Source organism: Nelumbo nucifera, chromosome 3 (assembly GCF_055504915.1).
Source record: "Nelumbo nucifera cultivar China Antique chromosome 3, China Antique-T2T, whole genome shotgun sequence".
NCBI lineage: Eukaryota > Viridiplantae > Streptophyta > Magnoliopsida > Proteales > Nelumbonaceae > Nelumbo > Nelumbo nucifera.
In genome coordinates, this window is record NC_142651.1 from 60,301,601 (window position 1) to 60,315,824 (window position 14,224).

The 14,224-nt window shown below is 39.1% G+C and overlaps 1 protein-coding gene across 3 annotated transcripts in view; it reads left to right on the plus strand.

Moving 5' to 3' along the window:
* The window catches only part of LOC104602190 (E3 ubiquitin-protein ligase PRT1-like), an 81,251-nt gene extending 68,512 nt beyond the window's left edge, over positions 1-12,739 (plus strand). For all 3 annotated transcript variants that reach the window (XM_088900284.1, XM_010265792.3, XM_010265794.2), the window contains 2 exons: positions 1,475-1,596; positions 12,119-12,739. In XM_088900284.1, coding sequence (XP_088756410.1) covers positions 1,475-1,596; positions 12,119-12,520 — 524 coding nt within the window. In that variant the 3' untranslated portion in view covers positions 12,521-12,739. The remainder of the gene's footprint in view (positions 1-1,474; positions 1,597-12,118) is intronic.
* The last annotated feature ends 1,485 nt before the right edge of the window (positions 12,740-14,224 follow it).

Here is a 14,224-nt window from a genome sequence, read left to right on the forward strand (position 1 = left end):
TCCTTTTGACTTTCCCACTCAATCTGTTCCAAGTGATCAATTTCATACCACAATGATTTCAAGGTACATAAGTAAACAAAAACTGGTTTCTCCCCCTATTTAAAGATTATTCACTTCATTCTTCAACTCATATGCCCTAGCAACATTAAGAGGCTGAGAATAGGTCTCCTTCATGTTCTCCCAAATTGCCTTGGCTGTCTTCACCCATAAATAGTTCCTACTAATATGTGGCTGCATAGAATTATACAGCCAAGTCATTCCAAATAGTTTTCTTGAACCCATTTGGCATGAGATCGGTTTTCTTGGTGTCTCCAGTCACATAACCTAGCTTTCTTCTTCCTCCAATAGCCATCATGGGTGACAGAGCCTATTCCAATTAATTTATGCCATCAAATTTAATTGTTATGATTTGAAATGAGTTATTTGACACACTTCCAGCCCCGATAGAACCTTCTCCATGTGATCTCATCTCATTCCCTGCTGTCTCCATGTCAAACACAGCTCCTAGGGTTCATAATAGTCCTTAAAGAATGCTAGGCAGGCCTGAACAGCTTCCAGAAAACAGAAAACAATCCTCTAACAGCTCTCCAAGAGAATATTCAATCACAGAAATTGAATCAAAGCAGAAAACTGATCAAGGATTTATAGAAAATCCTAGATTAGGTCTGGAGAAAAATAAAAACAGCAGCCACTCCTTTCAGAACTGTCTAAACAACCTCTAATCACTGTTGTTCTCAACAAAACCTGGAAATCAGCCCAGAAAACCCTGAGCTCCACTTCCAATCTTAAGTTTAAGCCTAAACTTTGTGCCTGGTTTCTCTGATTCCTCCTGGTCACTGGGCAGTCTCCAAGTACACAACACCCTGGGTAGCAATAGAAATCTCCAGCAACCTTGAAGAACCAGACAACAAGTGCTGAAGTTCCAGCAACCTTGAGGAACCCTAATCAGAAGTAACTTTGCTCTGATACCAAGTTGACAGTAAAGATTGATGACCGGACCTAGTTCGGTTAGATTTCACCACAGGAAAAGAGAAAAAAGGGGAGAAAGAGTGCAGAATAGAGAGAGAAGAGTGGACACAGAGAAAATTAATAAAATGAGGTACGATGATAGTAATGCCCTGCCGCCTATAACAAGAAATAAAAAAAAGCTGCATAACAGAAAGTAATAAAGCAATAACATAAACAGAGACAATAAAAATACTGTGGGGATCACCATTAAGTTTTCTCCCTTCTGTCTTCTCTCTTTTATCTCATCTCTACGGGGTGTTCATTCAGTCAGTTTGGATCGAAAATGGAACCTAGGTGTTTCCTTGACAGCTATGCTCTGATCTGGAATGTATCAATAGGAACTATTCTTAATGTCAGCTTCAGGCTGCTTAGTTCTTTTTCATATTGCCTCTTGAGTTTGCTTCTATTAAGAGTTCCATATCCTTATATGATGCTTATGTGGCATTTTCTAAATCTATGCTTTTAGGGACAATGCAAGATGGGAAACAGGGTTCGAGAATGCTCTTGTCAACTATCAGAGACAGCTTATCTTGGTTCACTGAGCATGAACCAAAGGTTCACTTTGGTGCTGGTTGTGATTCGTGTGGGGTAATTCATTTTGTTCATTGCTTTAATTCATATTACATAATGAAAGTATGTATTTTTAGGCTTTGATACATGCACTTCATTTTGCCCAAGCACCCATGTCAGAAACAACTAACATTGGTGTAGGACCACATGTACAGGATATGTTTGGAATACTGCTAAATCGATTTGTTCCTTTTTTTTTACAAAACTAGGTTTTGATGGATTGGATATATATTCACTTAATCTGGCACATACTAGGCCTAAATTATTTACTGTTATTGTTAAAACAAATACTATCAGAAGTTGAATATATGCAATGCCCAGCCAGAAATGCAACTTGATGTAAGAGATGAGTGGTCAGATATCTGATTTTCTGAAATTTCTGAATATTTTTATTTTTTATTTTTTTTTGTAGAGATGCCAAGGACTGATTCTCATTTTATCTTTTTATTTTTCATATTTATGGGGTTTGAGAGTATAATTGTACTATGTATCATATACATTGTATTGTATTTGTGCAACTCTTTTTTTAACCTTTGTAAGAGGACATAATGGTCCTTTCTCATATGTTTACCTAATGATATATAAGTTATTCTTTGTGGCATGCGCATCAATTAGACACACACACACACATTCAAACATTTGTCTCTTGTTCAAACTGCTTATAACATGGTATCACAACAGGTCTCTCTTACCTGTTCTCATGTGATGTTTTGGACCTTGGATTAAAGTAATTGATCAAGGGTTTCAGGCTTATATTTCTGCTTTCAGTTTGAACCTTGGATTAAAGTAATTGATCAAGGGTTTGTGATTAAAGTCTATCAATCAGCATAGTTTCTCATCATTGTTCTGGAGAATCGTGGTACAGAACTGGTTTTCTCTGTTTTTCTCTCTGTTGGATAATCAGATCTGCATGGAACTTTAGATTTGAAGCTGTCCATGTTAGCTCTATTTACTCTGCAATCTGATTGGAGATTGGATTTGTTTGATGGATTTTGGTCCCTCTTTTCTTGTTGGCAGATCAGTTTTCATTTATTACTGTCATCAGTATGTCTCTCTTTTCAGCTATATTTTTGAAGGGACTTTTCCTTGTGTAGTGATGGTTTATTACTTTCTGTTGTTGTTTCAGAGATCAGATCAGTCTTAATAGGGCGGCAGCTCAGTTCTTTCCACTTTTATATTGAAGAAAGCCTTTATTCTAGGTTACTTCTTCTAGGTGTTATATTGCTTCAATGGCATTAGAGAAAGCGGATGTTTTGTCTATCAGATTTGATGGGAGCAACTATGCTCTATGGGAGTTTTTGTGGTTTATCACTTTCTGTTGTTGTTTCAGAGATCAGATCAGTCTTAATAGGGCAGAAGCTCAGCTCTTTCCACTTTTATATTGAAGCAACCCTTCACTCTAGGTTACTTCTAGGTGTTATATTGCTTCAATGTCATTAGAGAGAAAGCAGATGTTTTGTCTATGAGATTTGGTGGGAGCAACTATGCTCTATGAGAGTTTTTGTTTAAGGAAAGGGGCTGTGGGGTATATTGATGGGTCAATTTCTAAACTGGGTGATTCAGATGCAAAGAATTTGCCTTAGTGAAGGATAGATGATGCAAAAATTACTTCTTGGATTCTTAGCTCAGTTGATACTGATGTGGCTATTCCTATAAGAAGTCTCTGGACTGCCAGGGAGATGTTTGACTATTTGTGAAAGTCTACAGCAATTTAATATATCTTGTCAATACCAAATTGAAATTGAGATCTTCTCCTATGGTCAAGGGGAGAAAAGGATCCAAGAATATCATGCTGTTGTTGTGAACTTGTGTACTGAATACGAGTTATTACACTTGGAAGAATTTTTATCTGATTGTTGCATTAAATTTATGAAAGTACACTTTGATAGGAGGAGAGAATATGCATTTGGGACCTAAATATGCAGTGATTAGATCAAATATTTTTAGTAGTTCCTAGCTTGGATGCAACCTTAGGAGAACTCCTAAGGGGAGAAACAAGGTTGATCAGTTAGTCTACTATAATGGAAAACATGATTCTAGAGTTGAAGTTGCATTCCTTGCAAATAAGTCAAAGTAGGACTTGTCCTTGGTGCAATGCTATGAATGTAAGGACTATGTTCTTGTGCATGGTTGTCAAGGCGATGCCTAGGTGGCAAGGCGCCCTTGGAGGCTCGCCTCGCCTAATCGCCAAGCAGTTTTCTATAGCGTGTTATAAAAAACTTTTATATTCTTAATTTTTTTTTAGGTTATGTTGAAGTTTGACCTGCCATAGAATTCTGTCTTGTTCGTTGACTGTAGAGTAAAGTAGACAGCAAGAAGTAGGAGAGGAAAGAAGAAAAGAGAGAAGAGAGAAAAGAGAGAAAGGCTGGTTCGAATTAGGGAAAAAGTTGATCCCTTGATTCGGCCAGACCTATTATTATATTATTGACTTATTGAAAAAGACTTGAGTGCCCTTCTTTAAGTAAGAGGCACTCGAACTAACATAACAGTACACATCAGCATTCTCAACAAGTACAAAGACTGAAATACCCCTTCACTAACACCACTAACACTCCCCCTCAAGCTGGTGAGTATATATCATATAATCCCAGCTTGTTACATATGTAGTCCACTCTCCCCCGACTCAAGCCTTTTGTAAACAAGTCTGCCCACTGGTTTCCCGTACTAACATATGCAGTTTCTATCACCCCATTCAGCACCTTCTCTCTCACAAAATGACAGTCAACTTCGATGTGCTTGGTTCTTTCATGAAACACTGGATTGGAAGAGATATGAACCGCTGCCTGATTGTCACAGTAGAGCTTCATTGGAGTACTGATGTCATATCCTATCTCCTGTAGAAGGTTCCTCAGCCACACTAGTTCACAAGCAGTATGTGCCATGGCCCTATATTCCGCTTCTGCACTGCTTCTTGCCACAACTGTTTGCTTCTTACTTTTCCATGTTACCAGGTTACCCCCCAGAAAGGTGCAATAGCCTGTGGTAGATCGTCTATCAGACATAGAACCTGCCCAATCAGCATCGGTGTATCCTTCTACTACCAGTTTTCCACCACTTCTGTACAGCAAACCACGACCAGGAGCTCCTTTCAGATACCTCACAATCCTTAGCACTGCATTCCAATGTGGGACCAAAGGTTTCTGCATGAACTGACTCACCACACTAACCGCAAATGAAATATCTGGCCGAGTAATGGTTAGATAGTTTAGTTTGCCTACAAGTCGTCGGTATCTGCCAGGCTCTTCAAACACTTCACCTATATCACTGCTCAGCCTCGTATTTGTTTCCATAGGTGTCTCAGCCGGTTTAGTACCCAACAATCCTGTTTCTTCCAGTAAATCAAGCACATATTTCCTCTGGCACAAATTAATGCCATGCTTAGATCTTGCTACCTCTATGCCCAAAAAGTATTTCAACTTGCCAAGGTCCTTTGTCTGAAAGTGTTCCTGTAGGAATGCCTTCAATCTGTCAATGCCCATTTTATCATTCCCAGTCACAACGATATCATCCACATACACCACCAATATTATTTTACCTGCCGAAGAGTCAAGACTGAAGACAGAGTGATCAACTTGGCACTGTTTCAGACCAAACTTCTTGACCACCTCACTGAACCTACCAAACCATGCTCGAGGGGACTGTTTAAGTCCATAAATAGCCTTCTTAAGTCTACATAACTTACCATCCTCCCCCTGAGCAACAAACCCAGGTGGTTGCTCCATGTAGACCTCCTCGAGCAAATCCCCATGCAAAAAGGCATTTTTGATATCGAGCTGATGGAGAGGCCAACCAGACATAGCTGCAAGAGAGATGACGACACGAACTGACCCTATCTTAGCAACCGGGGAGAACGTCTCCGTGTAGTCAATGCCATAGGTTTGGGAGTACCCTTTGGCAACCAGCCGCGCCTTCAGGCGCTCAACACGACCATCTGGCAAGTACTTAACACTATACACCCACTTACAACCGACAGCCTGCTTCCCAGGAGGAAGAGCGGTGAGATCCCAAGTGTGATTATGATGCAAAGCAGAGAGCTCTTCTTCCATAGCACGGCACCACTCTGGAGAGGTAAGGGCTTCCTGGACATCCTTAGGAACAACCACGGAGGATAACAAAGATATGAACTGGCGATGGGAAGCGGAGAGGTGGGTAAGTGAAACAAAATTGGAAATAGGGTGAAGGGTGCAAGTACGCTTACCTTTCCGTAAGGCAATAGGAAGATCTAGGTCGGAGGCTGGTGTCGAAGCTGGAGCTGGATCTGTCGACGGTGATGAAGCTGGAGGAGCTGCAGCCGGTACACGTGGGCGATGTGTATACACGTGACGGATAGGTGGACGGTCAACCAATGGTGGCACCGGAGGCAAGGACGTAGGCATGACTGGAACCAAAGGAGGTGGATCAGCCACAGGAAGAGGAAGAGGAGGTGGTGATGTGGGGGAAGCAGCAGCACCGGACCCCACGAAGAACGGAGTAGACTCAAAGAATGTAACATCAGCACATACCAAGGAACGACGAGAACTAGGATGATAACACTTGTACCCTTTCTGAGTTCGGGAATAACCAAGGAAGATACACTTCATGGAACGTGCATCTAACTTGTCAGTCCCGGGACTCAGATTATGAACGAAGCAGACACACCCAAATACCCGAGGAGAAAGCGGAAACGGAGACATGTTGGGGAATAAGACACTAAAAGGAGAACGACCATCAAGGATAGACGTGGGCATCCGATTAATTAAGAAACAAGAGGTGAGCATTGCATCGCTCCAAAAAGTTTTGGGAACATTCATGTGGTGCATGAGGGAGCGTGCCGTTTCTACAAGATGGCGGTTCTTTCTCTCAGCAACCCCATTTTGTTGCGGAGTATAGGTACATGAAGTTTGGTGTATAATGCCATGTTGGTCCAAGTATTCTCGAAAAGATGAAGACAAGTATTCACGACCATTATCAGAACGGAAAATTTTGATGTGAACACCAAATTGATTGCGGATCTCAGCATAAAATTTCTGGAAGATGGAAAATAATTCACTTCTTTCTTTCATTAAATAGAGCCACGTCATTCTCGAACAGTCATCAACAAAAATAACAAAATATCGGTATCCATTATATGACATCACTTTATAAGGACCCCAAACATCTGAATGAATTAAAGAAAAAAGACTCGACACACGGTTATCGACCCTAGAACGAAAGGGAACACGATGGTGTTTCCCAAATTGACAAGACTCACAATCTAAAATAGAAAGTTGACTCAATGAAGGGACTAAGGACTGCAACACTTTCAGCGAAGGATGACCAAATCTACAGTGCCACTGGAGAGGAGAAATGGATGACTGAAGAGCCGTTGACGTTCGTCCACCACCATCAAGATAATACAGTCCACCGGCTTCATGCCCTCCACCAATCTTCATCCCCGTCTTGAGATCCTGAAAAACACACATAGAAGGGTAAAAAGTGATGGAGCACTTAAGTGACTTGGTCAGCTTACTAACAGACATAAGATTAAATGGAAGCTTAGGTACATATAAAACAGAGGATAGGGATACAGGGTCTAGGTCAACATTACCAACACCACAGATAGATGACGTGGAGCCATTAGCAAGGGTAACAGATTGTGATGTTGAGCAATGAGTGAGAGATGAAAACACACCTGGAGTTCCCGTCATGTGATCGGAGGCTCCAGAGTCAATAATCCAGGGGTTGGGTGTGGATGCCAAACAAGCCATACCTGAGTGTGCAAAGGAAGCTGTGTTCTGCTGCGACTTGGATTGAACAAACCTCTCATACTCATCACGAGGAACACTCACCATCTCCTTGCCTGGACCATCTGAGGGAGTAGAAGGCATCGGGTCAGCTGACCGTTTCTCCTGTGTAGGGCTGAAACTGGTGTCACTAGTCATGGCATGGTTGGCCCACGTCGAGGGAGGACCATGTAAGTCATAGCAGTAGTTAATGGTATGTCCATCCAAACCACAGTGAGTACACTTCCGTGGACCCGAGCCACGTCCTCTACCACGAGCTCCCCCTGAATCTCTGCCTCCAGTACGACCACCACCACGGATATGTGTAGATCCACCACTACCACTCCTGCCAGGCTGGGTTCCTCGAGTCCCACTTCTGCCACCTCGGCCTCTTGACACTGCAAATGCTGATTTATCGGAGACATTAGAGTCCATAGATCCAATGGAAGCCCTCCGAAGACGAGCAAACACCTCCTCTAAAGATGGAAGAGCAGATCCCCCTAGTATCTGGGCTCGTACTGGTTCATACTCAGACTTCAGCCCCACCAGAAACCGTGTTACATCAAGCTGCTCTCGCTGTTGCTGTTGAACTTTGACATCTGAAGTGAGAGGATGATAGACATTTAACTCATTACGGATATTCCTCACATTGGCATAGTACTCCTCAAGGCTCTGATTTCCCTGTTGCAGATTGAAGTATTCCTGATACAGTTGATATACCCTAGTGGTATTATCCTGACCTGAATACAGTTTCTTGGCATGATCCCACACCTCTTTGGCTGTGTCAAGAAACATGAAGTTCACACTGATTTTGGGTTCCATACTGTTCCACAACCATGTAATGATCTGTGCATCTTCCTGTTCCCAGTCTTCATACTCCTGAGAATTAGCGGGGGGTTTCTCCTCTCTTATATGCTTCACTTTCTTCTTCGCCTTCAGAAAAACCTCTACAGACTTGGCCCAAGGGACATAATTCTCTCCATTCAGTTTAATGGAGGTCATTTGGACATTCAGGTAGTCAGTAGATATCATGACACTAGGTTTACTATCACTGTTATCTGCCATTGCCGAACTCCCTTAATTCTGAGCACTGAATTAGGAGCACTACACACTGCACACTACACACAGACACTTCATCGAAATCTGCACACTGATTTCAACAGCTGAGAACTGCAACACCACAAACCCTACTCACCGAAGTCTGTACACTGATTTCAGCAGTATTAAATGTTGAAAACTACAACACCACAACCCCTACTCACCGAGGTCTACACACTGATTTCAGCGATATCAAAAGCTGAAAACCACACTTGTAACACCACCAACATTAATCCACAACTATAGGAAGCTTCACCATTAAGTAGACACTATTGCCATTCGAATCACACACAAACCAGAATAAACCCTAGCATAAACCCTAGCATACTGCAATCTGAGAACCCATCATGCGAACTGTACTACACCTCTCATGTATTCCATAACAAAAAAAAAAAAATATATAAAAAAAACTTTACCTCATCGCCTGAAGGCCAACCATACGAAGGGCTGAGACACCACTGCACCACACGTACCAGCCCTAACTAGGGCTTAGAAACCACAGCAACCAATCACCAACGACACAATCGGAGGCATAGAGACCTCCTAGGGAAGAGGGCGATCACTCCTTTTCAGCCCTTTTCCCAGTCTCCAACTCACAACTGAGAACCCCAAGTGAAACCCTAATTCGAATGCGCAGAAGGCAGAATTCTAGCAAGTCTGATTTGGTGAACCTAGCTCTGATACCATGTTGAAGTTTGACCTGCCATAGAATTCTGTCTTGTTCGTTGACTGTAGAGTAAAGTAGACAGCAAGAAGTAGGAGAGGAAAGAAGAAAAGAGAGAAGAGAGAAAAGAGAGAAAGGCTGGTTCGAATTAGGGAAAAAGTTGATCCCTTGATTCGGCCAGACCTATTATTATATTATTGACTTATTGAAAAAGACTTGAGTGCCCTTCTTTAAGTAAGAGGCACTCGAACTAACATAACAGTACACATCAGCATTCTCAACAAGTACAAAGACTGAAATACCCCTTCACTAACACCACTAACAGGTTATAATTATAAAATAGACATTTTCAAACTAAAATATTATTTTTGTGTGTTTATATACTAATTTCTTTTTATTATTTTCTTATTTGTTAGGGTTTAATCAACACAAACATTGCTAAATGCTGTATGGAACACTCAAAGACTTTAAAACCTGAACCAATAAGTAAGGAAGAACATAAAATGTTGTCCAATCAACACATTTCTTCTTTTTCTTTACTAATTTTGTGTGTTTATATACTCATTTCTTCTTCTTCTTCCACCTTTTCTATTCTTCTTTTCCTATAACAGAAATAGGGGTTCAGCCCCTATATTTTTTGAATTTTCTTTTCTTTCTTCTTTTTCTTTTCATGAATATGTTGATTTTCTATACTTTATCATGAAGTTTATACTTTTCTTATGAAAATTATGGATATTTATTAAGGAAATATGATTATGGAACCTAGGGAACTACCCTAGGATACATGTTTTTACTTAAAAAAAATCCATTGCCTAGGTGATGCCTAGGCTCCCGCTGGACTAATTACTGTGTCTTTTCGTCATAACACCTAAAGACTCACCCTTAACTGATGTGGAGGGGTTAAAAGGTTCTGTAGTTTTTTCCACCCCCACCTCCACATCAGTTAAGGGCAAGTCTTTAGGTGTTCTGACGAAAAGATACAATAATTAGTCTCTACAGCCATTTCCCTTGTATTTTTAGCCATTGGTCTCCTGGGAATTATCATATTGTTGTTCCTCTCCCAATCATCTTTGAATAATCGATTTTGGTGCCTCCAATAAAAAATTATCATTATTGCTAAGGATGAAAAACTTGAAATCATTGGTTTAATGACTTATCTATATCTACTTTTGCTATCTCATAGTTTCACCTTCCTAAAACTCTTCTTGTTCCTAAACTTACTACTAATTTAATTTTGTATTTTCGACTTTGACAACCTGTTTCTTTGTCGAATAAACACTTTAGACCCTAAAGGATTTTAAGGGCCATTTTTGCCCTCAGTCTATTTTGGAAAGGCCACTATAAGGCAAAAAACAGGCGACGTTAGAGACATCATTGACAGATCTGTTAGACAATGAATAAAATAATAAAAGCATACTTATGTGGCATTGCTCAAGTTTGAAAATGCCACTTAGACGCTAAAGTTTGAAATGCCACTTTAGATGTTAAAAGGTTTATTAGTTAAAAAATAAATTCTATTAACCTTGAAGTAAATTACTTCAAGGATTTTATCAAATTAGAGTTAGTAAATTAGCAATAATTAATTTAATAGTAAATAATTAACAATAATTAAGAGTAAATTTTTACTTAAGCACTAACTTAATTAGCTAAACTAGTAGTAAACTAACAATCACTTAATTTACTTAATTAACAATAACTTTACTTTTTTACCATAATTAGCTTTGATTATTTAATTACTTTGTTTCCTTAGCTTAATTTACTTAATCAATTAGTTAATTCACTTAATTACATGGTTTTAAAATCATCGTCACTTGGGCAATTGAACCATTCGACCTAGAAACCGATTAATTGTTAGGTTCTATTTTTTACTTGGCCTGGAGTTTTCCAAAAAAAGTTGACTTGGTTAGCAAACTGCTGACCTGAATGGTTGAACCACTGAAGTCCCAATTGATGATTTTTGAGGAGTTTTTAGTTATTCTTTTATTTTTAAAATTTTTAAAACATCATGGGCTTTTTGTTTTTTATTGATTGGTTTCTAGGTTGAACAGTCTGATCGCTCGAGTCAATGACAATTTTAAAACCACGTAATTAAGTGAATTAACTAATTGATTAAGTAAATTAAGCTAAGTAAATAGAGTAATTAAATAATCAAGGTTAATTAAAGTAAATAAGTAAATTAAGTTACTATTAATCAAGTAAATTAAATAATTTTAAAGAAATTCAATAAATTAATGTAATTAAGCAAATTGAGTTAATTAAGTAAATTAAGTAAATTAAGTATTGTTAGTTTGCTACTAGTTAAGCTAATTAAGTTAGTGTTTTAGTAACAACTTGATCTCAATTATTGTTAATTATTTACTGTTATATTAATTGTTGTTAATTTAATGACTCTAATTTGATAAAATCCTTGAAGTAATTACTTCAAGGTTAATAAAATTTATTTTTAACTAATAGACGTTTTAACATCGAAAGAGGTAGTTCCAAACTTTAGGGTCTAAGGTGGCCTTTCCAAACATGAGCAATGCCACATAAATGTGCTTCTATTATCTTATTCATTGTCTAATGGATCTGTCAATGACATCTCTAACGTCGTCTGTTTTTGCCTTATGGTGGTCTTTCCAGAATAATCTGAGCGAGAAAATGGATCTTAAAATTCTTGGGTTAGTGAGAGGGAACATGGTAACATTGTTGTCATGGGTTGTCAGAGCCGAAAATCCATTTAATTTCTATTGGTCAGACATGGTAACATTGTTTCTTTCTCTCATGATGGCTATTTGATTCAGGACTAACACATTGGGTTAGTGAGTGGGAAAGGGCGTAGGCTAGGTCAACTGTTTGCCTTGGAATTCAAGAAGACCTAGTCTTCTTCCACTCCATTGTGTCTGTTTTTGCCTTGGAGTTCAAGGAAACACATGTTTGTGTTTTATTTTTTTTACCTTTCTCTTTGATGAAAACTTGCAATCTAATCTAAGCCCTCCTGCGGATCTCTTTTGTGAGAATGAATTTAGTGCTTTAATTTTGTACTTTTTTATTGCAGGTAATTCCTATAGTTGGGGAGAGGTATAGATGCAAAGATTGTGTGGAACGAATAGGTTTTGACTTGTGTGGAGACTGTTACAATACAAGCTCCAAGCGTCCAGGTCGATTCAATCAGCGGCATACACCAGATCACAAGTTTGCGCTTGTCAAGTTAAGGTTTAGGTTCGTAGTTGAACGAGATGGTGATACTTCTGTTCAACTTGTCTCATATGATGCTTCGGAGGATCAACAAGATGATTCACATGTTCCCACTGATAAACAGTCAGATGACGGTTCTACTGTTCAATTTGTCTCCTATGATGCTTTAGAGAATCAACAAGATGCTTCACATGTTCCCACTGATGATGCTGCAGAGGGTAGGGAAGATGCTACACCTGTTCCTATGGGTGAATCTAGATGATCAGGAAGCTGGTTCTGGGTCTCCCACCTTCATCTCTAATACCAGAAGGCACCAATTCTGCCATGTGAAATAGTAAGCTTCAAAAACTCTGATGAGTGTGTGATGTGCATTGTGGAACTATTTATGTGAACATCATCAAAATTCAAAAACAATTGGAGACTGAAAAAACCTAGTTTATACAGATATTTTAAGAAAGGGGAAAATGATTGTTTGGTAGTTTATCTGTCCCCTCTTTTTTTTTTTTTTTTTTTTAATAAAAATAAAAAAAAAACAAAAACGTTATATCTACATTTGAGTCAGTTGCATGGCTAAAGTCGCCTATCTAGTACTTAGAGAACTGTAGATGGATGCAGTCCTCTTGATATATCCTTTAGGCTGCTTTTCTTAATGAGTAACTGTAAATTTTGTTAGATATAAGAAAAGTTTAATGTACACAGTTGCTCCTTGCTTGGCAAGTGAATCAGCCAAGCAGTATGCTGATTTATTTACCTAATGATATGCCTCCAATTTTATTGACAGAACTTTCATTTCCTCTATACTGCCATAAACCATGGTTCTTAGTTCTCAGCCATTCCCACTACTACCTTTGAATCTCCTTGTCTGTTAGAACGAGTTATCTCTGCAACTACTTGACACAAATCCGGATTTGGGGAATTTCCTTTAGCTGACAATTTTTCTTTGGTTAGAAATTTGTCTATGACAGTCATGGAAACCACAAAGGAAATTGTGTCATCCTTCTGCTCATTGTATATCTTAAGTAGAGTGAGATCTTTTAAGAGAAATGGTCGTAAGTAGAGCCAATTTAAATGGGAATCAGGCCCTAAATTAGTTTAAAGGAGGCTTGTGACCACATTTAGTTAAAGGTGGCTTTGAAACTGAACTGGTCCCTTTATTTTTTGCAATGAACCAAATCAATTGGTTAATCGGTTGATTGTTTCAGTTCGGTTTTTTATATGTATAAATAGATAATTATAAATATAATACACACACCAGTTGGTTTGGTTAACTGCATTTTTTTGGTTTGGTTTCAGTCGGTTTGTTGGTTTCTCAGATTTTTGTGTGCACCCCTAGGGCTTATTAGGAAATCCCATGGGCCAATCCGTCTCTATCGACAACTTGTGGGTTCTCTTATTTACGTTGCTATGACTAATGCCGACAATACCCATGCGGTTTAGGTTGTTAGATTGTTTCAGCCCCTCATCAACCTCATCTGACTGTTGTTCATTAGATTATTAGGTATGTTTGTGGAACATTATCCCAAGGCCTTTTCTTCCTCCTCTCTTGTTCAATTGAGGGCATATGCTGATTTTGGTTGGGTAGCTTGTCCTGACACCAGACGCTTTATTACGGGGTGGTGTGTCTTCATGGGTGATTCCCTCATTTCTTGGAAGTGTAAGAAACAACAAACAATTTCCAAGTCATCTACAAAAGCAGAGTATAGAGCTATGTGTCATTTGTTTGCAGTGAGATTGCCTGGCTACAATCCCTTTTTGATAATCTCGGTGTTCATCTTCCTACCCCTATTCCTATTTATGTTGACAACACCAGTGCTATCAAGATTGGCTTGAATCCAGTTTTTCACAGGAGGACTAAATATATTGAGGTGGATTGTTACTTTATCAAAGACATTTTCCTTAGTTCTATTTCTCTTCCTCATGTGGCCTTAGATACGCAGATTACTGACATTTTTACTAAGGTGGCGTT